At 52.6% G+C, this 25,117-nt stretch overlaps 1 protein-coding gene across 1 annotated transcript in view; it reads left to right on the top strand.

Moving 5' to 3' along the window:
* The window catches only part of SHANK3 (SH3 and multiple ankyrin repeat domains 3), a 362,955-nt gene that overhangs the window by 314,349 nt on the left and 23,489 nt on the right, over positions 1-25,117 (top strand). The window contains exons 21-24 of the mRNA XM_040596580.1: positions 614-637; positions 4,365-4,492; positions 5,465-5,570; positions 15,033-17,358. Coding sequence (XP_040452514.1) covers positions 614-637; positions 4,365-4,492; positions 5,465-5,570; positions 15,033-17,358 — 2,584 coding nt within the window. The remainder of the gene's footprint in view (positions 1-613; positions 638-4,364; positions 4,493-5,464; positions 5,571-15,032; positions 17,359-25,117) is intronic.

Below are 25,117 nucleotides of genomic sequence, written 5' to 3'. Positions count from 1 at the left end.
AACGTTTTCTTGCTCCATGCTGTGCCAGTCCCCTTGGAAAAGCAGATTCCCAGCGAACTGCTAACAAAGCACTCCTGTCCTGCAGTCCTGGCTTCTACTGGATGCAAAGGAAACTGGCTCTGGGAGATGTGCAGACTGCTATGTCTCCTCAGAGCAGGGAGGGATTAAAAGAGTTTAAGAGCATTTCTCCGTGGCTTGGGCATTAAATGCCATCCAGACCTCCTGGTCTTCCTTCTGACATTGCACCTTCTCTCTGCTCTCCTGCTCTGAGCAAAGAGGAGAGGGCTCAGCAGTGGGGCAGCAGCGAGCCCAGCCTGCGTTGGCCCCTGCTTGCCCACAGGGCCAGGAGAGGCACTGGCCTTCCCGTGGAGGGGCAGCAGCGTAGGGGGGTGCACAAGGTGCTACACCCACTGCCCTGCCTGAGCCTTCATCCCAGGAGCCCCCGGCGAGGCAGGCACACGCTCCGCTCTCGAGGCCTGATCCTGCCAGCATGCTGGGAGGCAGGAGAGCGTGCGGGGATGAGGCACAGCAGGCAGGCAGCGAGGCTGGAGCTGGGAATGAAAGCAGGAACTGTGCATGCCATTCATGTTGTCTTTTGTTTCTTGATTCCAAGCCTCCATGCGGAGAAGAAAAGGGGGTGAGTGAAACCGCACATCCTGGGGCTCCTCCCTTCCCCATCAGCCACCCAGCCAGCACCCAGTCCGACCCACACGGGCACGCACGGTGCACCCCAAGGACTGGCCCAGGTCGTTGTCACGGAAAGGCTCAGCCCAAGGGGAGCCAGAGCTCCATGGGCCAGCCTCCTGCCCGGCACTGCTGCCGCAGGGAGCAGCTGCCACGTGCGGCTCTGGCGGGGTAGCAGAAAGGCAGAAATGGGCACAGTCATGCTGGGCTCCTGCTGGGCACGGGCAGGAATGCCTCTTCGCCAGCCGGGCCCATCGAATCCCCAGGGCTGACTTCCCCGGGTGTTACGCTTTGCTTTGTGTTTGCTCCACGGTGAAAATGCCTTGCACAGAAATGTCCCCACATGTGGGGTCCTCGGTGCAGCCTCCTTCAGCCCCTGGGTCAGGCCTCTGGAGCTCAGTCGGATGAAATGTCAGCCACGCTCTTTGCCATGTCCAGCCGTGCAGGTGCTGCCTCTGCCTCCGCCTCTATGCAGGCTGTCCTGTGTCCTGCTGCTCCCTGCGGTCCCGGGCCGAGGAAGCACCTGAGGACATACCTGCACTGCAGGCAGGGTTTGGTGGCAGCTCTGAGGGTGTACCCCAGTTAGGTGGCAGAGAGCCACTTTGGCTGTTAAGTGTCCCGGCTCCGGGTGGAGAGGGCCACCCACCATGAAGGCCACATTGCCAGTGCCCAGGCTAGCTGGGGTAAAGCTGGTCGCAGCAGGGCTCCTTACGTGACAGCTGCACTGCACAGTGTCCGTGTGGATATTGCATGAGCAACAGTACAAAACCAGGAGGGTTTTGCTACGGCTGAGGGCCAGTAACGAACAATCCTGAATGGAGCAGGAAGGCTCATCCCATGCCAGCACGCAGTCCTGCATTTCTCCAACACAGACACAGGGTAGGGGGGAGAGAGCCTGGAGACCTGACCCCAGTTCTTAGCCTTTCAGAAGCAAAACTCTCTGTCCTGGTAATGTGAAGCTGGAGAACTTTCCCAAGGAACAGGAAATGTGAGGGGACAACTCTTCCACCATAACAGTGATAGCATAGGGAAGAAGCTGAGCAGAGCTTACAAGCGTGAGATCTCTGAGGGATCTCCCCAGACCTCCTCTGTACTGTGCAGATCTGGCAGTACCCAGAGGTGGAGGCAAAGCAGAGCTCTCATGCATCAGAATGATCAGCTGGAGGTCACCAGGGATGTCCAGACATTGAAGATGGCCATCTCCAAGTGTGTGGTGGAGAGCTCTTGCCACTTTGGGCAGCCAGGGCCATCAGGGTGCACCGACTCCAGGGGGATCCCTCTTCAGTGTGTCTCCACACTGCCTCGTGTCCTGCCCCAGCAGCCTGGAGGCAGGCTGGATCCACTCCAGAATGCTCTTCTGTCTGCAAAGACATGGTAGATACAAAGTGCAGTTAGTGATGATTTGTCTCCCCGTTCTCTAATGGTACTAAGAGATGGAAAGTGGAACAAAGCTGGAAGCAGAGGCAAGTGGAGAGGGTTGAGCATCGCTGTTACTCCTCTTGCAGCACTGGGATTCCCAAACTTGCATCGCTACAAGGCTGCCCTGAGCAGCTTCCAGAGACACCAGTGAGGCTGTGGGTGGTCCCCTCCTGGGGCTGGGCTGGTAGAGGTCCACGCAGTCGCCCAGCAGTGTTTGGCTGTAAGGGATGAGCCAGCTCCCCACTGAGCCAGCTGAACTGCCCTGCGCCTCTTGCACTGGGCACAGCATAAGGGTCACATGGCAGTGAGAAAGAGGAGCCATGAAGTTCCCCAGAGACAAAGACAGTTGGCTACTAGAAGTTTTGTGCCAAGGAAGCTTACTTCTTGGAGCAGGTGCAGGTCCTTAGTGGGTACCTGCCACCAAGGGTGCTGGCCTCAGAGGGCATGTAAGTCCCCTTGGCAAAGACCGCTTGGTGTCAGTGTTAGCGTAGGACTCATTCTTCCACAGACTGGGCTTCTGAAATAGTTGGGACTCGTTTTTAGTTTCTGTAACTCAGGAATGCTGGCTTGCAAGCTGCCATGCAGACAGCTGCCATGGCCAGTGTGTGGAGGTGCTGAAGCTGGCCCATAAGTCATGTCAGCCCCCGGCAGGATTTTGTAGGAATACCGGCCTGATGGTCACAGCACTCCCGGTCACTCAGATCATAAGGATCAGCAGCTCCCACACCACAGTGGCAACATTTCACAGTCCCAAGTTCAACAGCCCGGCTGGAAGGAGCCCAGAGCTTTACAAGCCTTATCTGAAGGCGGCAGGCAGAGCTCACCACCCTTATGGGATGAGCACTGCGTGTGTTGTCCCCTCTCCCCAGGAAGGATGGTGCATTGGTGGTGCCATGGGGGTAGAGGCGTCCAGCCATGGTGAATGCCAAGGCAGACCCATCAGCCCCAGCACAGCACTGTGCCAGTGCAACAGCTGTGCTCCAGGGCCAGCTGGCACCATTTATGACATGGAGCCAACAGGCTGGACACTGCCTGTCCCAGGCAGCTGTAGGAGCAGGGGGCAGCCACACGTGAGCGGACCCTGCACGGGCTGAGCACCAGCCCAGCCACCTTCGTGAGCTCAGCTCTGCCGGACCTGTCTGGCTCCACTGCAGAGGGAGCTCAGGAGGGGTCAGTGGTGATGGTGGCCAGTATCTGCCTGCTGCCCGTCCCAGTGTCCCAAGTTTCAGGATGCTTTACAGCCCCAGACAGAAAGCCCCAGCAGCAGCCGGGTCTGGTGCTGTGTCCCAGCATGTTCCCAGCAGCAGGCGGGAGAAGCAGGGGGGGGCCAGCCGCTCCCCAAAGGACAGAGGTGGTTGCATGATTGATGGGCCCGGGACCTGACTGGGACCCCTGCCATGGGCACCTTGGGCAGTGCAGACCAGGGTCGCTCGCCGTCAGCCACCAGCCCAGCCTGTCAGGCAGGTCTGTAGTGATGAGACAGGACCACGGCTCCGGCCTGGGAGTCAGCACGTGGGTGACAGCCACAGCTGTGATGGCTCTGCCGATGGTGCTTCTGCACCACAGCCCAGGCAGGCAGTGCCACCTCCAGCCTGCGCCCACCCAGAGCTCCTGGACCCACGGACACAGAGGTGCACGGGGCCAGGTTACTTCTGTCAGGGCCATTGGGGAACACGAGTCCACTTGGAAAGGAAACGTCCCAGTTTCTCCCAGACAGACAGTGGAGTGACACTGGTTGTGCTGGAGCCAGCCCAAGTCCCATAGAGTCCCGTGGACTGCTGCGTTGCTTGCAGTCGCTGCAGCACCTGGGTTCCTCATGTGCCGTATTGCAGCCACTGCCCACACCCTCATCACCCAGTTAGGGGAACTCGGTCTCATTCTGAATGCCAAAAATATATCTGGGCAAAAATTTGCTCTTGTAATGTGAGGATCAAGGCTTCCTCAAAGCGTGGCACAGCTCGGAGGGGTCCCCCAGGGTGCTGGCAGGTCAGACCCCAGGGGTCAGGCAGGCTGCTCAGGGGGTGCCCAGCCGGTGCATCTCCAGCAACACCTCCAAAATCATGTGTTAGCCACTGGCTGGGGAGGAGACAACTGAGCAGCAGCTTCCTCAGCTCCATGCTCAACAGGCCTGGGGAGCGCTCTCCCTGCAGGGACCCTCGCTTTCTGCTTAGCCACGCCGCAGGGGATGGGCCTGTCGTAGGGGACCTGCCTTGGTATGGCAGCCCTTGCTAACCTGTTTGCTTTTATGTTTGGATTTTCAGAGAAACTGGATGAGATTTTGGCAGCAGCCGAGCCCGCACTGAGAGCAGACATTGTTGAAGCAGATTCTAGGGCAGCCACTGTGAAGCAGCGACCAACAAGCCGGCGCATCACGCCCGCAGAAATCAGTGTGAGAGAGGAGGGCTCGCGGTGGGAGAGGGAAGGGCACGTCATGCTGTGACAGATGCTGACTGCCAGCATGACAGGCTCATGGTGGGAAGCGGGTTTCCCTAGGGGAGCGGAAGGGGACATACTGGGCAAAGGCTGAGACACAGAGCAGGAGCCGGGGCGGTGGTGGAGGAGCTGACCCAGGCTGTTTGGCACTTGCTCACCAGTATGGGGATTGCCATGGGGAGGGCATAAGAGCAGATCTCAAGGAGTGTGGAAAGCTGAGCCGGAGAGCTTAGTCCGGGTGCAGTGTTCAGGATGTGAAGCTGGAAATTAGGAGGAATCAAGAGAAAAACGCCGTCTCTGAGGGGAAGCATGGATGGAGTAGGAGTGGGGCTGCCAGCTCCAGGCTGTCTGGATTGTGAAAGTGCTGCAGGCAGTGGGAGGCAGCTTCTGGAGCAGGAGGTAAAATGGGACAGGCTGCTTCTGAGACTGGCCTGAGTGAAGCCTTCCCACGGGAGGAAGGCTGCTGCTGGAGTCGGCATCGCTGTGCCACCCCACTCTGGGCATAAAGTACCCGAGAGCAGGCAGGGGGGACAGGCAGGCAGGGGAAGAAGGACAGGCAGGGGGAGCGGGCAGGCAGAGAGAGACCAGGCGGGCAGGGGGAACAGGCAAGCAAGACAGGGGAGCAGGCAGAGGGGGGAAGCAGGCAGGGGAGAGACGGAGGGAGGGTTAACCCTTCCAAGAGCAATAGCGCAGCTTTTGGAGGCACGTGGGATGGGGCAGCACAGAATAGGGACTGCTGAAGGTAGAGGTGAGGAAGGGGCCCATCCTTGCCCCCAGGGAAGCCTCCCCTCTGGGGGCTGTGGCAGTCCTGGCTACCCAGCTTCACCTCTAGTCAGAAGAATCAGGTGGACTGAGATGGAAGTGTGGCATCTTTTCAGCCGAGTCTCGCTGATGTCCAGAATGGTAATTTCCTTTTTTTCTCTTCCAGTCACTCTTTGAACGCCAGGGTATGGCAGCACACTCGGGGGTCCTTGCGGGAGCTGAGAAGCCCCATGTTTCACTGCGCAAAGGAATTCCACGAACAAAATCTGTAGGTAAGGCAAACTGGGGGGAAATCCCTTCCTAAAGAGGAAAGGTCATCCCCGTGGAGCATTCATGCTTGCACAGGAATCGGCAGGAAAAACTCCGCCCTCTCTACTGGCTTGTAACTGAAGATCTTTGAAGAGAGGATGTTTAATATGATTTCTGCTTTGAAAGCTGCATGTGTTCTGAGAAGCCTATTCTAACGCTGACACTGGTACTGCTCTGAGCAGAAGGTTGGGCTGGAGACCTCCAGAGGTCCCTTGCTCTCTCAGTGTCTTTACAGCGCTGCCAGGGAGCAGGGAGTTTCTCCCACCCTCCATGCTGGCTAATGAGGGATCGGTGGGTGATATTCTGTCTGCCCGTGGTCATGGCTGGGCTGGACACCCAGTGTGCTGAGCACATGGGTGGTGAGTGTGTGACCATGAGCTGTCACAGACTGAGGCAGTGGAGCAGGTAACAACTGAAATTTTTCTAAGGAAAAACAGGACAGGGTCTGTAACAGGCAGTCATCTAAGGATTATGTCAGGATCTTTAGACCCAGCCCCGAAAGGTTTAAGGTGCAGCTAAAACCAAAAATATGCTGGAAGAAGGAGACGGGAGGATGAGGCAGAGTGAACAAGGGCTGGTGGCACAATGGCAGTATGGGCATCTCATTTTCTTCTCTTGATTTTGTGTATCAGTGGGTTTCATCTGGGTGGTAGCACCAAGCCACAGTGTTCGTAAGGTCTGAGGGCTGTGCAGGTCAGAGCTGGGGAGACAGCATTACCACTCAGCTAGCAAACCTGGGGGGCAGAGAGAAAGGTGGTGTGCTGTGTGGCAAGGGTTAATTTTAAGTAAATCCAAGGCATCATTTGATAGTAATGGTAATGCCAAAACAGATTGTCTTAACACACAAAATAAGTGAGTAGAAGGTAAATTCTGCTTTGAGCTACAGCTGAGAGCAGCGCAATCTCAGCAAGAATGCAAAAATTAGTTGAAAAATGCAAGGGTTAGCATTCAAAATGTACTTTTTAATATACGTACAGAGAATTGCTGTGCATACGTGCCTCACGTTCGTGTTCATACGAGAGCAGTTGGTACCTGTAGTGCCAAATGAGATTGATCTGAACGTAGTAGATAGCTGGAGATAATAAAATGTGTGTATGATTTATCTGAAAAACACATTAGGAGAGATAATCTTTAAAAAAAAAAAAGAGTGGGTGTTTAAGGGACTGCCCTGGTGTGTATTTATACACTGTGTTGATAAAGCTGCTGTCCTGCCATGAAATCTGCAGGCAGCAAGCTCCCCTAATTCTGAAGAGCTGCAATAGAACCTGGGCCAAGCAGATGATGAGATAGTGTTGGAAGTGAATGTAGGCATTAATTAGTTGCTCATGCATTGCAGTACTTTTAATGTACGTGGTAGAAAGGGAGCAGAGCTGACTGCCTTGGTGCCTGGGAAAGATGCTTCTAAGCAGAAGTTGTTCAAGGTTCAATCAAGACAGAAACAGCTGGACAGCATATTAAACGGGATCTCTTGTGTGAGAGAGCATCTTCACCCAGTAATAGATCATAAACTGGAAAAGTATACATTAAATATGAAATACTTGCCTGTAAGGAGCTCCTTTTTGCTGGTGAAGGCCGAGTCAATGACTCAGGAAGTCCCTCTAAACCCACACCTCGCTGTGTGATGCTCGTCGTGCAGGTGTGCTGTCAAGGATCTCTGTATGCAGAGAACTGTGAGAAGGGAGATTTGAAGTTTGTAGGGTTTATACGACGGTAAGGTTTGTTGGGTTGTGTGTAGGGTTTATATGCTCATGAGCACAGAGTGTGATGTCCCATGTACATCTATTTTGTTCGGAACCTAGAGCATGGAGACCCTGATCCTTGGCACGGGGTTCCCAGCTGTTACAGCTACACACACCATGCAACAAGGGGATTAGAAACACTAAATTTAATCTGCATCAGGGAGGATTAGAAGTAGACCTGGCGATGCCCTGTTGTAGACCAGCCGATGCAGCTGTCGCGAGCACAGCATCCAAGCATAACCTGACAATAAACGCAGCAAAAAATCACATGTAGCTTTTGATGATGTTCAGTCCGAGGATGGCATGTGTCTGTCTGCGCTGAAAGGGACCAATTCCTGTTGAGGAGGGGACAGCAACTTCTTGTTTCCAGTTTGCCTGCCACAGTACACATCAAAAGCAGGTTTTCAGCTGCCTTTTAGAAACCAGCTAATTTTTGTGGAATTCCAGATAAGCTAAAATAGAAAACAGCCAAACAGTAGAAATTGGGTTGCAACTGGCTTGTTTTAGAAGTCCTTCTTGAGCTGTCATTTCACTCCCACAATGAACAGGCTCATACGCTGTACAGTCAGTTGACTTCATGATAAAAATCACTACTAAAAGTAAGGAACTAGATGAAAAATAAGCAAGGGTTGGTTGGTTGGTTTGTTTTTTTGGTGAAGAAATGCTCTGAATTATTTGCATATATTACACAGCTGGTTTCGTTTCCCAGGGACTTGTGATAAAAGATCAAAAGATTTCATGTTCGCACCTAAAAATTTCTTGAGACCAAGGTTGTTAACCTTTGGCTGCCTGCAAAGAAAGCAGAATGGAAGAATTATTTTGACAAAAATGTGAAGAAAAGAAATGCATTGCAGTGGGGAGGCTGATAGAAAAGAAAATCTTTGTCAGGCTTCCAAGATAGCTACCATGCCATCTGCTCCAGCATCAGAAGTTAAAAACACTTGAAAGTCTGCAGAACTGTCATGGTACCCACTAAGTCTCTCCCCTGAGCAAATTCAGGATAATGTAGATGGTGGTTTTGCACGGATAGAAGTAGTGTGTATCCCCATGTCAAACACGACAGGCTGCAGGCGCTGGCTGCCAGCGGCAGATGCACCTTCCAAAGTGGTGTCTTGGTGTTCAGAAAGGCACTGGGGTTCTGCTCTGCCAGCGGAGGGGGAGCATGCAGCCCCCCCCATCCCACTCCGGGACAGTCCTTCCCTGATCCTGGGTGAACTCACAATGTTCCCCTCTCTATGCAGGTTCTCATGTTCACCCTAGCTGCAATTGTGCCATAGCAGCCAGCGCAGTTGTCAAGGTTTAATCCCAGCCAGCAACTAAGCACCATGCAGCCACTTGCTGGCTCCCCCCGCCCCCCCGCAGTGGGATGGGGAGGAGAACTGGAAAAAGGTAAAATGTAGGTCGAGATAAGAACAGTTTAATAATTGAAATAAAATCAACATAATAATGACAACAATAATAATTGAAATGGAGAGGGAGAGAAAGGAATAAAATGCAGGGGGGGTGGGGCCAGACACACACACAAAAAAAAAAAATGTAAAATGTAAAAAAACAAGTGGTGCACAATACAGTTGCTCACCACCCGCTGACCGATGCACAGCCAGTACCTGAGCAGCAATTGGCAGCCTCTGGCCAACTCCCCCCGGGTTTATATACTGGGTATGACGATCTGTGGCATGGAACATCCCTTTGGCTAGTTTGGGTCAGCTGTCCTGGCTCTGCTCCCTCCCAGCTGCTTGGGCACCTGCTCACTGGCAGAGCATGGGAAACTGAAAAGTCCTTGATTTAGAGTAAGCACTGCTTAGCAGCAACTAAAACATCAGTGTCTATCAACATTGTGCTCATACTAAATCCAAAACACAGTGCTGCACCAGCTGCTAAGAAGAAAATGAACTCTGTCCCAGCTGAAACCAGGACAACAGTACCGTTATTTCACTGCTCTCTGAAGAGCAGTGGGCTTTACTCCTCCTCCTGCTGCTTCTGTTGTTGCCTGGGGCTGATGCCAGCCCCGTGTACCAGAGGATGGTGATGTGCACCCGCTTTCTGCTTCCGGACATGAGCAAAGCCACGGCACTTGGCACCTTTCTGCTCTAGCTTAGGGGAGGCTGTGGGAGCTGCTCTGCCATCCCTGCACAGGGAGAGCAAGGATGGGAACGGTAGGGCGTGCTCTGGAGAGAGCCACCTCATTAGCTAGCCCAAATTAATGCACAGAGTTAGATTCTCACAGGGATTTAGGCTGTTATGGCAACAGGCCCAAAAGCATTACGGAGAGGTTTTGTGTTTTCCTTAGAGATTAATAATGCATTGAGTATGCTCTGAATTGCAGAAGGGGTGTTGCCATGAGACCTGTGACATTGCCAAGCTGCGCGTCGGGTGCGCATCAGGGAGCGTGGTTCTCATTTCAGAGCAGTTAGTCTAGGTGCTCAGAGATAGGGTTCTTTGCTGGTCCTTGCTGGTCACTGGAGGTTCTGTTTTGACTCAGACTCCTTATCCCTGCATGCACCCACCTCCATCATTTGGTCCTGGTGATGTTGTGTTGCTCTTTGTAGGAAGCATGTACACCCTACTGCTACGAAGACACAGTATACACTGTTTGAAGAGAACTGAGATGAAATCTCAATGGCAGTTAGCAAAGGGACATGTCTGTTTATTTGTCATTGAAGTTTAATCTTCCAGTTGTGGACATGGAAGATGGACCAGGCACAGAGGGAGGTCACGGGCAGCACACAAAGGGTCATGCCATTTGTGACAGACAGATGCTATCTTTTTCTCATTGCTCATTCTCACCTCCACCATCCCTCTTGAGAACCTGGAATAGTTCACAAGGTTTCTCGTTCATCTGGCAGACCATCGGTGTGAGGTGTAGAGGAGGCGAGAGCGCTTGGTTGCTGGTGGCAGAGTGTGCTGGGAAGCAAAGAGCTCAGACACCCTGTGTGTCCTGCACCGCAGGGGAATGGCAAACAGCGTAGTTGCTGGGTTGAGATCAGAGGGAGTGAAAGGGCAATGTAGTTCAGGTGCTACAAATTTAAAGGAACTGCCTTCCCCCAGTGTTGTGCTGCATGTTAGAGTCTGGCTGAGGCTCATCAGTGGAGACTTTTCTTGTCAGCTGATAGTCTGTTCTGTGGATGCGCGCATTGGTGGAGGGCTGCTCTGCTATTGCTTGGGTACCCCTGAACTGTGTAGAAATTCTCTGAATGCTGCAGGAGTTGGCCAGGCTCCTTCTCCTGCAGCCTGCCCATCCCCTGGGCCGAGGCCTGCCCATTGCCCAACGCAGCATTTAGCAACAGGCAAGTGTTAAGATAGAAGTGAAAAATGAATATATTTACAAGTAACGAACTGTCGACATTGCAGTCAATAGGAATAGGGTTGGATAAAAGAGCGCTGTGCTTTCAGCTGCCAGCATTTTAGACAAACTCATATAGATTATTTCTCCATTTCAAATGAAAAACTGCCAGGATGGTTTCACCAGTCTTGTAGCTGGTCCCTCGCCTTTCGGGAGGACCCTTGTCCTTGGCACTGCTTTCAGCAGGGGGATTTCTGTCCAGCTGTGTGCTCATTACCTCTGCAGGGATCTGTGCAGGGTCCAGTCTGCTCTGCAAGGATTGAACGCAACCCGTAAATTCAGTACTTAATCAAGACATCATGTTTCAAGCCTGCTCCCAAAGGATTACTGGTTGCTTTTGCTCAACTTTGGAGACTCCCTGAGCAGAGCTATATCCTGCACAGACAGTAAATAAAACTCAGCAGTGATTAGTCTTATGCTTAACTATAAACAGATGCTTCTCCATGTTAAGGGAGAGGTTTCATTTTGCCAGCATGATCACATTTAAACATCAGTGAGGAGTTTCCTTTTATTCTATCACGAAGACCGTATTTTACAAAATTCGCTATCACAGTAGGAATGGGTAGTGAAAGATTTGAATAAGAGAACATAATAACACAGCAACACAGTTCACAGAAAGCCTTGTTAAAGGTCTTTACAGACCAGGTGGGCATCAAATTAAACTGATTGACAGAGTTTCAAAAGAAAGAAAAGGAGGTAATTCTGCATGCGGGGCTGGCAAGCCACTGCTGCAGGATATTGGGAGCGCAAGAAACTCGAGTCAGTTCAAAGAGCAGGGCCAAGCATCTGGAAGAAGAAAGTCCACCAAGGGTTAAAGACAAAGGCAGTCTGACTCAGCCAGCTCTTGATCAGCAAATTGCTGGAAGCTGAGAGTATTTGGGAGGGGCGAAGCAGCACTTGGTGCTTGCTGCCTTCTTATATGCTTCCTCAGGCAGTTATTACTGGCCACTGCCAGGCAGCACGCTGGGCTAGATGTGCCTTTGATCTGTGAGGCTGGAGGAGGGATGGGGAAGCCGACTACTGAGTATTGAGGCAGTGTTGTCAACAGAATATAGGGAGTGAGCAAGCTGCACCGAGAGGAGGAGAGGCAGGTGAGTGTGTGGATGTGGTTGTTTATGCAGGACTCAGATGACAAGCATGCAGATACAGCGAGCAGAGGAGCTACGTCAGAATGGTGAGTTGCAGGTAGTGAGGAAAGAGCCTGCCAAGAATTTGCTTTCCTCCCACCTCTCCCATCAGTGATCTGTCCTGAGTGTTGATTTTCTTGCTGGGAAGCAATAGGAGACATTCATTTTCACAGGGAACAGGTATTATTCCTGCTACAACCTTGGGAACCAGAACTGTAATGAAGCCACTGTTATTCTGTCGTACGATCAAAGGATGATTGAGGTTGGAAGGAGGAGGTCTCCAGTCCAACCTCCATCTCAAAGCAGGGTCAGCTATGACATCAAATCGTGTTGCTCAGGGTTCTATCCAGTATGGCCTTGAAAACCTCCAAGGTTGGAAACTGCACACTCTTTCTGGGCAGCCTGTTCTGCTGCTCGACTGTCCTCATCATAAAATTTCTCCTTTTATCAGTCAGAACCTCTCATTTCGGTTTTGCCCATTGCTTCTTTTCGCCCCACCATGGCCTCTTGTCATCCACTGTGAAAAGCCTGGCTTTATCTTCTTAATAACCTCCCATGGGTACCAGAAGGCTGCTGTTAGGTCCCCCCAAAAACCATTCCTACCACAGGCTGAACAAGCCCGGCTCCGTCAGCCTCTCCAGACAGAGCCAGAGCTCCAGCCCTGACCATCTTGGTGGCTCTCCACTGAACTCCCTTCACACTGTTGATATATATTTCTTGTACTGGGGGCTGCAAAACTGGATGCAGCAGTGTTGTAGGTGTGGTCTCATGAGTGGGAGTGAGAGGGGTAACCTCTTCGCTCTGTCTGGTGTCTTTGCTCCTGTTCACGCTGCCCAGGACACCGCTGGCCTTTGCTGCCAAGGCACAGGGCCAGCCCATGTTCACCTCGCTGCCTACCAAGCCCCCGAGTTCTTTTCCACAGAGTTGCTTCCCAGTCAGCCAGCCCCGAGCCCGTCCAGTTGCAAGGGGTGCTTCCTTCTCAGGTGTGGGAGTTTGTGTCTGTCCTTGAAATTCATGGAGTCCCTGCTGGTGCATTCCTTTCTAGGTCCTTTTGAGATGTTTAGCTGGTCATTGAACTTGGTAGTGCTTTGGATATCATTTTCCATAGCGTTCCCCACCTCATTTAAGAAAAAACAGAGGACAGGTGCTTATGGCAGAGGAAAATAACAGGTGGGCGATAGAGGGAATAAAACAAAGAATTACAGAAGCAGGTATGTACAATAAAAGAAAAACTAATACCCATGCCTTGAATACATTTAGGTTATCTGTCCCCTTCACCCTTCCTTCATTTGAAATACTTAGCTTTTAACGCTTTAAAATAACTTCACAGGAGGGGCTGTGTGCTGCTGGGGCTTGTGGAAGCCCCAGCAGGTAGAACAGGGGCTACTAAATCCGTAACTCTTCATGGTCAGCAGCTGAGTGACTGTTGGTGTCTGTTTCTCCTCTGGTCTGGCTGCTACTTGGCCAGTCTGCTCTTTGCAGATCCGGAGATCGAAGAAAGATGAACCTGCTTTCAAATTTTATTTCCTGCAATAGCTCTGCACTCAACACAGTGGTACCTAGCTACAGGATGGTCAGCACATCCGTAAGACAAGCTGTAATGGCACTAGACCATGTTCTGTAACAGTCTGGGCCTGGTAACAGAGCTCGGTGCTGCATAAATTTCCTTGTTTCAATTCTTGGCCATTTCCAGGCGAGAAATACAAATAAGCATAAAAGCATGGGGTTTGGTTTTGGGGGGTTTTTTGGATCTTCACACTGTTAAAACAGGTCAGTGTCTACACTGAACCAAACCAGGGCTCCATCTAGTGCAGGATCCTGTCTCAAGCATTGCTCTTAAGCGGATGCCCAGGAAAGAGTGAAAACAGGGCAGTGGTAGGAGGCTTCTCCTGAATACTCACCCAGGCAGCTGTGTCTTCATTTCAGAGGTTTCTGTGCACATAATAGCCCAGAAAAAGTGCATCCTCCATACCTTTGTTCAGTCTCTCTTTGAACTTGTTTCGTGCTTCCAGTTCATTATGCTACCTTGGTGTTAAAAATCCCCAAGCCTGCGTTCAGCAAAAATAGCATGGCTTTGAACACAGCCATAGTCTGAACAATGTGACGAGATGTAAAGTTCGGTGCCCACTGGCCAAAATGCTCCCTTTTTCCAGGGAACCCAGTGGACTCTGCATCTGCAGGCATTTGCTGAAATTGCTAACGTAATACAAGGCACAGTTGCCAAAGCACTTTGAATGCTGGTGGACATTACAGAAAAAAGCATTAGAGCCAAAAAAGCAGGTGGTCAGTGTGCTGCTGTGCCAAAACGTGGCTTTCTGCCATCTTGAGCATTCTCTCAAGAGCAATTTGAAACCTTGAAAACTGCTGAACTGTGACTGAAAAGAAGGAGATATGGCAAGTAAGTGATGAGCATAGCGAAGCGGGACTCGGTGAAGAGGGGCAGGCTGGTGGAGAAGGCTGGAGCAGGCTAGGCTGGTTAACTCTCATCCACACAAGTACTTGCTATATTAATGGATTTTTCCTCCTATTGCTTTACTTTGCAAGATTCTCGTACTCTTTCACTTGAGTATTACAAGTACCTGAAAAAAGTTTCACTGTGCACCCAGGTAGTAAGTTAATAGTAAGAATGAGAGAATCTGGCTTCCTTGGGTACTTCCAATTCTTGAATCATGTAACTAAGTTTGGGATAGACCCTGCTTCTGAATTCAGTCTAGCGTGCTGAAGCATATGTAACCCCTTGGGGGAAAGGGGGAGTGTGACACAAGAAGAGCGAGCGGGAGAGCGCGAGAACCCGCGCCTGGGAGATGGCACTGTTTGCTGTGAGTTGCACAGCCTGGTTGCGCTCAGCTGTCTCGCACATCGGCACTTGGGTGTCGGGAGGTTTGATCGAGCAAGTGTTCAATTCTGTCAGTGTCGCGTTGGTCTGCAGAGCATTCAGCCCGGTTGGAAAGTGTTGGGCACAACTGTCTGATGGATTTAAAACAATGTAAGACATGGTGAGAGTCTGTGGCCATCCTCCCGTGCCAAGTGAACATGAGCAAAGGGCCGAACTGCAAACGCTTACACGGAGCAAGTAAAAGATGAAGGGAAAAGTCAACTCGGAAAGGAACCGGGGTGGGGGGAAGAAAGGGATGTCGTATATCCAATTTGCGGTGACTGCTGCACTCTGGGTTCTCTGGAGACGTCCTCTCTGACTTCACTGTTCTTGTTTTCCAGGTGAAGACGAGAAACTTGCTGCTTCTTTGCTAGATGGGAAGTTTCCTCGGAGCACATCAATGCAAGACACTGTTAGGGAAGGACATGGGATTCCACCACCACCTCAAACAGCCCCACCCCCACCTCCTTCTCCATATTACTTTGACACAGGCCCCCCTCCATCCTTCTCTCCACCTCCGCCCCCTGGAAGAGCCTATGATACCATACGATCAAGCTTTAAGCCAAGCCTAGAGGCTAAACTCCATGGACTCCCACAGGTCATTAGCGCAGCTGAGATGTATGATCAGGCGAGGACTTCCATTCCTTACCCTGAAAGGCAGAAGAGGGCCCGATCCATGATAATCCTACAGGATTCCTCTCATCTTCCCGTGGAGCCAACAGAGATCCCTCGGCCTGGCCCGTCTGCAACCCCCCCGGAGAAGCTGAAGAGGAAGGGGAGAGTGATTGACAACCCTTATGCCAACATGGGTCAGTTCAATGTCAGCCTGTTTGCTCCCACCAAGCCGCAGAGGAAGAAGAGTCCCCTTGTGAAGCAGTTGCAAGTGGAGGATGCGCAGGAGAGAGCAGCACTGGCCATCACCGGAGGCTTTACAAGGGAGCCCTCTCCCACCCGCAGGAGCCATCGCCTGAGTGGAGTGGAGTATCAGCACCACACTGGCATTGCTCAGGTTGAAGCCACAAGCATCCCCTTCGCCACTGCCATTGCTGGAGTCATGAAGGACAGAGACCGTCGTCTGGATGAGAGGCGGAAATCCACTGTCTTCCTCTCGGTTGGGGCCATCGAAGGAAGCCCCCCCAGCAGCGACATGCCATCCTTGCAGCAGTCCAGGTCTATCGATGAGCGGTTGTTAGGAAGCCGAGATGTACTACTGCCTTCCCCTGTCTCAGCTTTAAAGCCATTAATTAGCAGCTCATCCTCAACATTCATCCACCCCCTAACAGGAAAGCCCTTGGATCCAAACTCACCACTGGCGCTTGCGCTGGCCGCAAGGGAACGGGCCCTCTCAACTCAAGTCCCATCCCGGTCGCCCACCCCGATCCACAGCCCAGACTCAGACAGAGCAGCACCCTTGTTTGTGGACATCCAAACCAAAGAACCAGAGAGGGGGGAGTTGGAGAGTTTAGTGTCCCCTGCGTACTCACCTGGAGGCAAAGGGGCAATCGGAACAGACTCTGGGACTTTGGCCCCCACTAAGGGCCCATGGGGGACTCCGTCCACACTGAGAAAAGAAACTGAGGTGAGAGCAGAAACACCTGGGAAGGAGGAGAAAAAACAAGAAGACAAGAAGTCCATGATTATTAGCATAGTGGATACATCACAGCAGAAGACCGCTGGCCTCATCATGGTTCATGCCACAAGTAATGGCCAAGACGAGATAGGTCTTGAGGTAAAAGAGGAGAAACCAGCTGTCCCTGAAGCATGCACAGAGCCAGCAGAGTCGCCCAAAGCAGAGACCCAGCCCAGTCCTGTGGGAAAGCCTCCAGTCAGTCCAGCCTCTGACAAGACATTGGGACAAGGGAGTTCGGAGGAAGAAGTGGAGCCCTACACGGTTACCCTCCCGCCAGCTCAGTTGTCTTCAAGTGACGAAGAGACCAGGGAGGAGCTGGCCAAGATAGGGCTGGTGCCTCCACCAGATGAGTTTGCGAACGGGGTACTGGTCACCACCCCTGGCACACCAGTCAGCCACCTGGCTACGCCTAGCACGCCATCCATACCAGCGGCAGCAGTAGCACCTTCTACCACTGGCGGAACACCCTCAGGGAAGCCCTCTGATGCCCCCGTAGCCCCAGAGTCTGCTGCAGACTCGGGAGTGGAAGAGGTGGACACCAGAAGTTCAAGTGACCATCACCTGGAGACCACAAGCACCATCTCTACGGTCTCCAGCATGTCTACGTTGTCCTCAGAAAGCGGGGAGCCTACTGACACATACACTTCCTTTGCGGATGGACAAACTTTTATACTCGAGAAGCCACCAGTGCCTCCAAAGCCAAAACTCAAGTCCCAGCTCAGCAAGGGGCCAGTTACTTTCAGGGACCCACTTTTGAAGCAGTCTTCGGACAGCGAGCTCATCTCCCAGCAACATGCGGCCACTCTGGCATCAGCCAGCATTGGCCGGCCACGCTACCTCTTTCAGAGAAGGTCCAAGCTATGGGGGGACCCCATGGAGAGCAGGCCAATCCATGGGGCTGATGATGACAAGCCAACTGTGATCAGTGAGCTAAGTTCCCGACTACAGCAACTGAATAAGGATACACGATCACTGGGGGAGGAACCAGCCGGGTCCACGTTAGATCCCGGGAAGAAGTCACCTGTGGTCGCGGCACGGTAAGAAGCTGGTTGCTGGCCAGGGGTGGGGGTGGGGTGCAGGGCTTAGGCGTCCGTGGGGGGGACGGGGAGGTGCATAAGCAGAGTGTAACTGTGCCGAGGAATCCAGGGCGTGTTTTGAGGGGCATTTCAGAGATGTCAGGACTTCTCAGCTGCATGGGAGGTGACGATGCTGAGACATGCTTTCCAGAAGTGGGTGTGATTTGTTCATGGCTCCTCTCTACACACCGCACACGTAGCGAGCTCTCACTGTTGCTTTTTCCCTTTAAATGGCCTTCCTGTTGTTTCATGTCCCTCCTCTGTCTCGATGCTATTGTTAAGCTGCTGTATTTAGTTGTGGGTTTCACTTCTAAATGTTTGCTCCTGAACAATTAATAACAATGTGTGTTTCTCTAGTGCTTTTCATTTCAAAGGATCTCCAAATGTTGTCAGACTATGTATTAGAGCTCTGGTCAGTCACGGCTGAGTGGGAGCTGTCACGAGGGTGGTCTGTGACAGCCCTTAGAAAGGTCACAGCAGCACCACCCCGACCTTTGCTCGCTGAGGCAGAGCTCAGCGAGGTTTCTGGAACAAGCGAGTTCTGGTGACCTGCAGGGAGGTGTTTTGGCAGGGCACAGCTGGGGGGTCTTACACATGGCTCCAGGCAGGGGGTGCGGCTGGGCATCCCTCCCACGGGTGCTCACAGCAGCTGTGTCCTGCAGAGCACAGTACTGGGTCGCACACATCTCCAGGTTGGTGAGTTGGCTGCTAGCTCAGAGGCATCTACGCAGCGCTAAGCATGGTAGATCCTCTCACCCCTTGTTCTCCTCCTCCCCACACAGACCTGCGTGGAGCCTAGCAGCCCAGGAGATCTGAAAGGTCACAGCACAGGGACCCCAGGACATGCAGGAGCCTCTTTTCTCTTACAAAGCCCTGTGTGGGTTCCTTCACCCTCACGGCACTGAGGAGACGCCGGTTCCCTCTGCCACGCTGGAGCTGTGACCGTTACGTTCCCCAAGCAGCGCTGACCTCTTGGTGTCCCTTGCGCTGCCCCACATCCTCAGCGCCAGGCTACACACTGACCTGCTGGCACCCAGCCTTTTTTCCGAGCTGCTGTCCCCATGGCAGCAGCAGCCCCTCTGCCCCACGCCTTCATCCCGACTTACCCACCTAACTGTGAAACTAAACGAAAAACCTCTAAATTAGCGCCCCAGATTTGAGAGTGAACCCTTGCAAGGCTTTGAAATGGAAAGTTACGGCAGGAAGCAAACCAAACTGTCCCACCTCGCTCTACCCTTTCAGGGTGCAGCCACACACCTCCCGCAGTAGCAAAGCCACAGTGAGCAGCTCCACTGGCATCACTGGTGGGCGGTTGCTGGGGGTCGGCGAGGTGCCAGTTCAGCAGGGAGCTCTGAGCCAAGGGGAGCCCTTGTTTTGGAAAGGTTTTTCTAACTAGATCATCACCGTGATGGGTTACAAGTCCACGTGGTGCTAGCACAGCTGGTGGCATTTCAAGCTGTAGAGTGGGGACAAAGTGTCCTATCCTGACATACCCCCAGGGGAGTGAGTGTTTGTGTAGCTCCATCCTTCAGCTGGCTCACATCTCCCCGCTGGTGCCTGTGTTGGCAGTGCCAGCCTGGCTGTACCAGTGACCCACCTCTCAGTAGGTAACCCAACTCCCAGTTAATGGTGCAGTGTGGAACAGTCTTGCCCAGCTACACAGTTTTATCTGTCTGGGCTTAGCCCCAAATGCAGATTATGGCCGTTCCCTGGAGACCGGTGGCTCACATGTGGTCCCTTCTCCCTGCGCTGCTCAGTCGGGAACCACGGGGTCCTGAGCTGAATGCACTTAGTTTAACTGCATTTGGGGACCCTTCTGAAACCAGGCACGCCAAGCCTCGTTCTCCTAAAAAGCACTGACTGTGCACATCTTCAGTGACGCTAGAGAACATGGGCGTCATCAGCTTTTAATGGCAACCAGGCACGGCATCTCCAACAGTGTACCCATGCCAGGCATCAGCCCTTGGCTGAGACCTGTTTTGGGGCCATGGAGGGGCTGCTGAATTGTCTGCCCTCAGCCCGCTTTGGTCTCCAGAGCCAGCAGTGAAAAACACCTGTGTGAAGTCCGAACGGAGTGCCCCCACTGCCTGCCCTCTTTCCTTCCCTTGCTTCCCGTGTCCATCCAGATCACTGTGTACGGTTGATCTGCTGTTCCCCATACAGAGATGTGCAGGTACCCCCCATTTCTAGGAGACTCCCCTTCTCCATCCTCCGCCTCTCTTTAACCCACTCCTGTCCTCCACTACTGCTTCCCCTTGATTCCTGTGCTGTCCTCGTCCCAGTCTCTCCCAGGAGCAACAGACCGTGCTGGAGCTCCTGCCCTGTGACATGGTACTGATGCATGTCACCTTCTGTAAGAGACCCTGCCCACCTGCACCAGGGAAGTGCAGTCCATCTTCCTCTCCTTGCCCACCCTGCCACCCAGTGTTTGGCACTTCCAGCTGTCCTGCGGAGTTAAATGTTCTCATTCTTTTTTCTGAAAGTCATGGCCTTTCATCTCTGAAATTTTTATGCTCCCAATTGATGTCAAAGACTTGAAATATTTCCCAAGAAGTCAGCTGTAAATAGAATATTTAATGATGTCAGCCACTCTGCTTCATTGTGAAAATTCCTCTCTTTTATGAAATTGCTGTAAATTCAGAAAATAATGTAAAGAGCAGTTAAATAAGCTTAGATGACCCATTTCAGGACACATTTTCCAGTCCTTGGGCCTGTCCTGAGAACGACAGTATTACCTAAACCTCCCACAACAGCCACCCCTAAATTTACAGCAGTGCTGCTAGGGAGGAGGGTGGGCCTGTGCTGGCATGATCGCTGCTGCCAGCCAGGATCACCCTTGAAGCATCTCCTCGGGAGCTGAAGGGTGCTGCTCATGCAGGCCCGGGCGGTGCTGTAGCCAGAGCCTGCCCAAGTCCCTCCGCGGGGCACTTGGAGGACCAGAGGGCTGTGGCCTGATGCTGCAGCTTTTTCTATTATTCTTACATTTAGCTCTGCTCCAGGAAGGGTTGTGAAGCTCTTACCTAGAGCCAGCAGTGTCATGGAGTTCTACGGACCTCAGGGATGATGAGGTGCCCTTGCAGGAACCATCCACAAGCTGCCAGTGCCCCCGCCCCGGGGGCTACAGCTGCTGCTGAAGCAGGCGGAGCAGCTTGCCTGTGGTGGCCAGTTTCCTGGCTGGAGCTTCTTTCTAACCACATTAAATTCTGAATTTACAGTAGTTACACTTAAGAGCAGGTAACTTCTCTTTGCTCGTGGTGGCTGTAGGGCAGGCCCTGGTGCGTTTCTCTTGCAGAAGTCTGTGAGGGTCCCGGCTGGGGACCCCAGGAGCAGAAGACACAAACCGCTTTCTCCGTAACTCTAACTCTGGCTGTATCTCCTTCCAAGATGGTCTTCCACAGGAGGACGTTTGACAAGAGGGACTGAGAAAGAGGCCAAGAAATACTGAGAATGAGAACATAAGGTCAGAGCTAAGGCAATGGCTAGAGACAACATTTATTCCATCCTCCCCGCTCCTCAGGCCCCGTGTGACCGGCCAGGGCTGAGCACGGGGAGGGGAGCGCTGCTGTGCCCATGCACTGCGTGCTGTCACAGGAAGGTTCTGCTCCCAAAGCAGTAGTGTGCCCGCTTGCTGAGACAGCCTTCCGCACAGCCCTCACTGAGACGCCGTAGTTCGGCGGTGACAGTGGCAGCAGAGTGACAACTTCCATTTGTGCTGTCCCACGGGAATAAGCGATGACTCTTGAGTTGGGGGCGCAGGAACTTTGCTCCGCTGGGAGCTACCCTGACCGTTCCTTTGATAGAGCATGTCTCTGAAGGCTGACATGAGACCAGCAGCAGCCATCTTCATGTTTATCATGAACGGGATCCTTGAAGATCCGGTGTCCCAACACACAGCAGCCTTTGCTAAGCTGAGCTGCAGGAGAGCGACCAGACGTCTTGGCGTCTCTCTGACTTGAACTTCACAGCCATTCCCAGGACAGAGCTCATGCAGCAGCAGATGCCGAGCAGTCGTTCCACTGAGCAGGAGCAGTGCGAGGACCCCGCAGCTCAGAGCTGCTGCTGAACACTGAAATGGATTCATTGTGTGGCATCCATTACCACAATAAAGCTGACGCTAACTAATGAGAGGTGTACGTTTCTGATTAGTGATCCAGTGAGTCATAGCTAGCGATGCAAATGCCAGCTGAAGAACTGCATTAGTACCAGAGGCTGAACTCATGCGCTTCAGGGTGACTCACGCATTAAATGTGCAACGTTGAACCGTGTGTGAGATGGCATTTGTGTTCAGTGTCCCCTTGTCTTGTGACTGGCCATGGCCATCCAGCCTCATCAGGCTTTGTGTCATTCCTCATTGCACATAGTCACACTCAGATCTCAACCTCCCACCTCTGCTGACAGGGCTGGTGTGATGCTGATCAGCCAGCCCGTAAAGCTAAATGAGAGCTCATATTGACTCAAGCCAGAAGCATCTGAAGTGTCACCACGGTTCCAGTTTGGGGCTCCAGCTAACACAGCCAAGAACCTGGGTTAGAGGGTGCTTTGCAAAGGGTTCTTGTTTGTTTGTTTGTTTGTTGTTTGCTTGTTTGTTTATCTTTAAGCAACAGCCGAATGTGCCAAATGTATCATGTGAAGCAGAATTTTAGATGCAAAACTGAGTTTTTCAGGTGCTGTTCTGGAAACCCACAACTGCTTTGTATTTCTACAGATCTGAAAGAGAGAGAGAAGAAAAATAAGCCCTTTAGGCATTTAGCTCCTAGGGTAAAGCTACCTCTTTCTATATAAACTCATCAATTAATTCTGTTTCAGTTAAATGGTGTAACATTTCTGGTGCAAGCTTTCAGCCGCTGCAGATACAACCCCCTGTTTCCTTGTAGGCTTTTTGTCTTTCATGGTGTCTAAACTCATGTACAAAGCAGAGCTGAGCTTGCTTTCCACCGTCAAGGGAATTGTCCATGGAGAGCTGATGAAAAGCTGGAGATGGGTGTTGATGAGGCCAGCTGAGATCTGCGCTTCTCAGCGTCTTCCCTAGAGGGAGTTTGGGGCATACGGGAAGTTATTTGTACTGCACTGAGCTTTGGAGAGGAGGTGGCCTTCCAGTTGAGCAGCAGAGTCCTGAGCAGGGTGACAGCAGCATCCTTCGGCAACACCATGCAGGGCATCCCTACAGCCCTGCTTAGAGCCCCTAGGCTGCTACTGGCCGCAAAGCCAGCAAGTCCCAGCTGGTGCTCACAGCAGCATGCTGTCCTGTGAGCCCCCGAGTGGGTCCCCTGAGCACCCCGCCTCTCACGTGTTGGGTGCAGCCACCAAAGAGGAAGGCAAACCTACAGTCCCGTGATGGAGGCTTGGCAGGTCTCCGTCCTGCTTTCCTGCAGCAGCTGGATTTAAAGATGCTTAATGCATCTCTGTAGGTAACTGTAAAAACGCATCCTTCGCTTCATGGATTCCCCGTGGGAGGAGGCTGCTGCTCATGGAGGCGTACTGCAGTGGGGCCACCGGCACTGTGGTGGGGGCTCCCGGGTGGCAGGAGGGCTCGCCACACATTCTGCTGGCAGCTCAGAGCAGCGGGCTGGAGGATGCTCTTCCCTCCTGGTTGCCATGGCATTTTCCCAGTGTTCACCGCAGGATGTCAGGCTGAGGATGGGGCACTCCTGAGCCCAGTCCACCTCTGCAGCTTTTCCACGTAGACATGGTTCAGCAGTCAGCAAGGGAGTGGGGAAACACAGGCTGGTTAGAAATTACCTGATGGAGGCTGGGTATGTGGAAAAGCAAGTTTCTAGGGGCTGCTGTGAAAAATGTAGCAATTGAGAGAGCACCTACCTACTGCAGGGAGACGCTCCGCTCAATTCAAGATGACCCACCGATCTGACACCAGCTCAGCGCTTCCTGCCGCTGGTGACTGGCGGGGGTCTGTTTTTGCCGTTGATGTGCATTGCCTACAAGGAGACAGGGGTATTGTGGGTAGCAAGTCTCAGCATGTGTCAATGTCACAGCAAGCACAGCTGGCTTCACCTCATCTGGTCACTAACATCTACTAATCACAGCCCATCCACTCATCCCTCTGAGTGAGTAGAAGAGCAAACCGTGACTCTGCCTCATGCTTGTCCAGAGCGAGACTTGGGAAGAGCCGTGAGGGGTTTGACTAGACCTCAATAAGAAGAGCTCTGGGTCCCATCAAGCCTGTGTCAGTGCCAAAGTGGCCCAAAAGAGGGAAAAATTAAAGCCTGAAGGTTCATGCATTGCTGAGTTTAGCTCCAGGAAGGTCCCACCTTGTGGTTATCACCCAAGCACAGAAGAGCTGTAAGGGCTGTTCTTTCAGGCTTTAGCAGACTAGAAGTGGAAGTCACAGAAAAAGGGCTTTTCCTCTTGTATGGAGAAATACAAAGGCACCCATTCAAATTCCAGTTCTTTTGTCAACAAACAGAAGGTAAAACAACCACATGGAAAGAGGCCTGCTTGCTACCTCGGAGCAGTTCTGCAGGCAGTCTGGCACAGTTGTGCACACTCCAGTGAGAGCTTAGAGAAAGATTGGCTTGGAGAGTCCCAGGGGCAACAGATGAGGAGGCTGGAAGTCTCCTACGGGTACTAGCCCTCAATTTCCTTTTCCTACAAAGAAGAGATCAGAGGAGGACAAAACAGGCTTCCCACAGCAAGAGATGTAACATTTAGTTAAGGCATAGCAGCTCTTACATCGGTAATGCTCTGGCCCTATTGTAAACGTTTACTGACACCCAGGTTTGCTCCCAGTTCTCCCAGTTCCGTGGCAGAGCACAGGCAGGCAAGCAGTCATGGCTAAAGGACTCGCAGCCCAGTTACAGCACCATTTGCAAAATTGCCCAGGAAAAAATGTAGCTGGAGGCTGAGACCCTCCTGCATGGAGAAGCACGAGAGGGAGAGTGTTCCAAGTGTGTTTAGAAGTCCTATTGCTCTTCTACATCACTCCTGCAGCGTAGCGGGTTGGTCACCATGACACTGTGGGGACACTGTCCCTGGAGGTGCCTGCCGTTCCCCAGGGGATAACCACGAGTCCCTCTCGGCCAGCCAGCCCGCCCTGGGGCTGCCCTAGTGTCTCCACGGTGAGCTGCGCAGCGCCGAGCTGGATCCTGCAGCTGAAACAGCACAGCCTTGGCCCTGCACTCGGTGACATGTGGCAGCCACCCAACAATGCTGGCCACCTGCAGTCCCATTTGGCCCAGCAAACCCTGCCCAGAGCAGCACGGCTGCCTGACCACGGCAGTGTGCTCTGCGCAGCTCCTGGCCGTTTCTTCCCATTCTGCCTGCAGCCGCTTCACCTGCAGAAAAGGGACGAAACTCTGAATAGAAGCAGTGGTCATTTGAGACGTTTGTAGCCACCACTGAACCGTTGCTGGAAGCCCCTGGTACAGCGCGGGCCCTGGCAGTGGAGAGCAGGGAGACAAGGAGTCTCTGCTCAGAGGAGGTGGCCGTGTCACTTAGGTGAGATGAGGCTTCCTGCTCCCTCCTGGTAGCCACAGCTGAGGGATCTTTTGATGCACAAGATGAAGTTTGAGAAAGCTCGGTAGAGCAGCCCAGCACCCAGGCAGTGGGTGCAAGGTCTCTTGCTCCTGTGAGGAGATGCGACATATCCCACCTGCTTACAAATGCAGAATTCTCCCCTGCCAGCCTGGGCAAGTCCTTTGGCGCAGCAGAGACCTCAGCAACAGAAGCAAGCAAGCCTCCGTACCAGAGGCACTGTGATTATCCC

Source organism: Falco naumanni, chromosome 5 (assembly GCF_017639655.2).
Source record: "Falco naumanni isolate bFalNau1 chromosome 5, bFalNau1.pat, whole genome shotgun sequence".
NCBI classification, from domain to species: domain Eukaryota; kingdom Metazoa; phylum Chordata; class Aves; order Falconiformes; family Falconidae; genus Falco; species Falco naumanni.
Note: the sequence above shows the minus strand (reverse complement) of the source record. Positions and strands in the feature narration are given on the sequence as shown.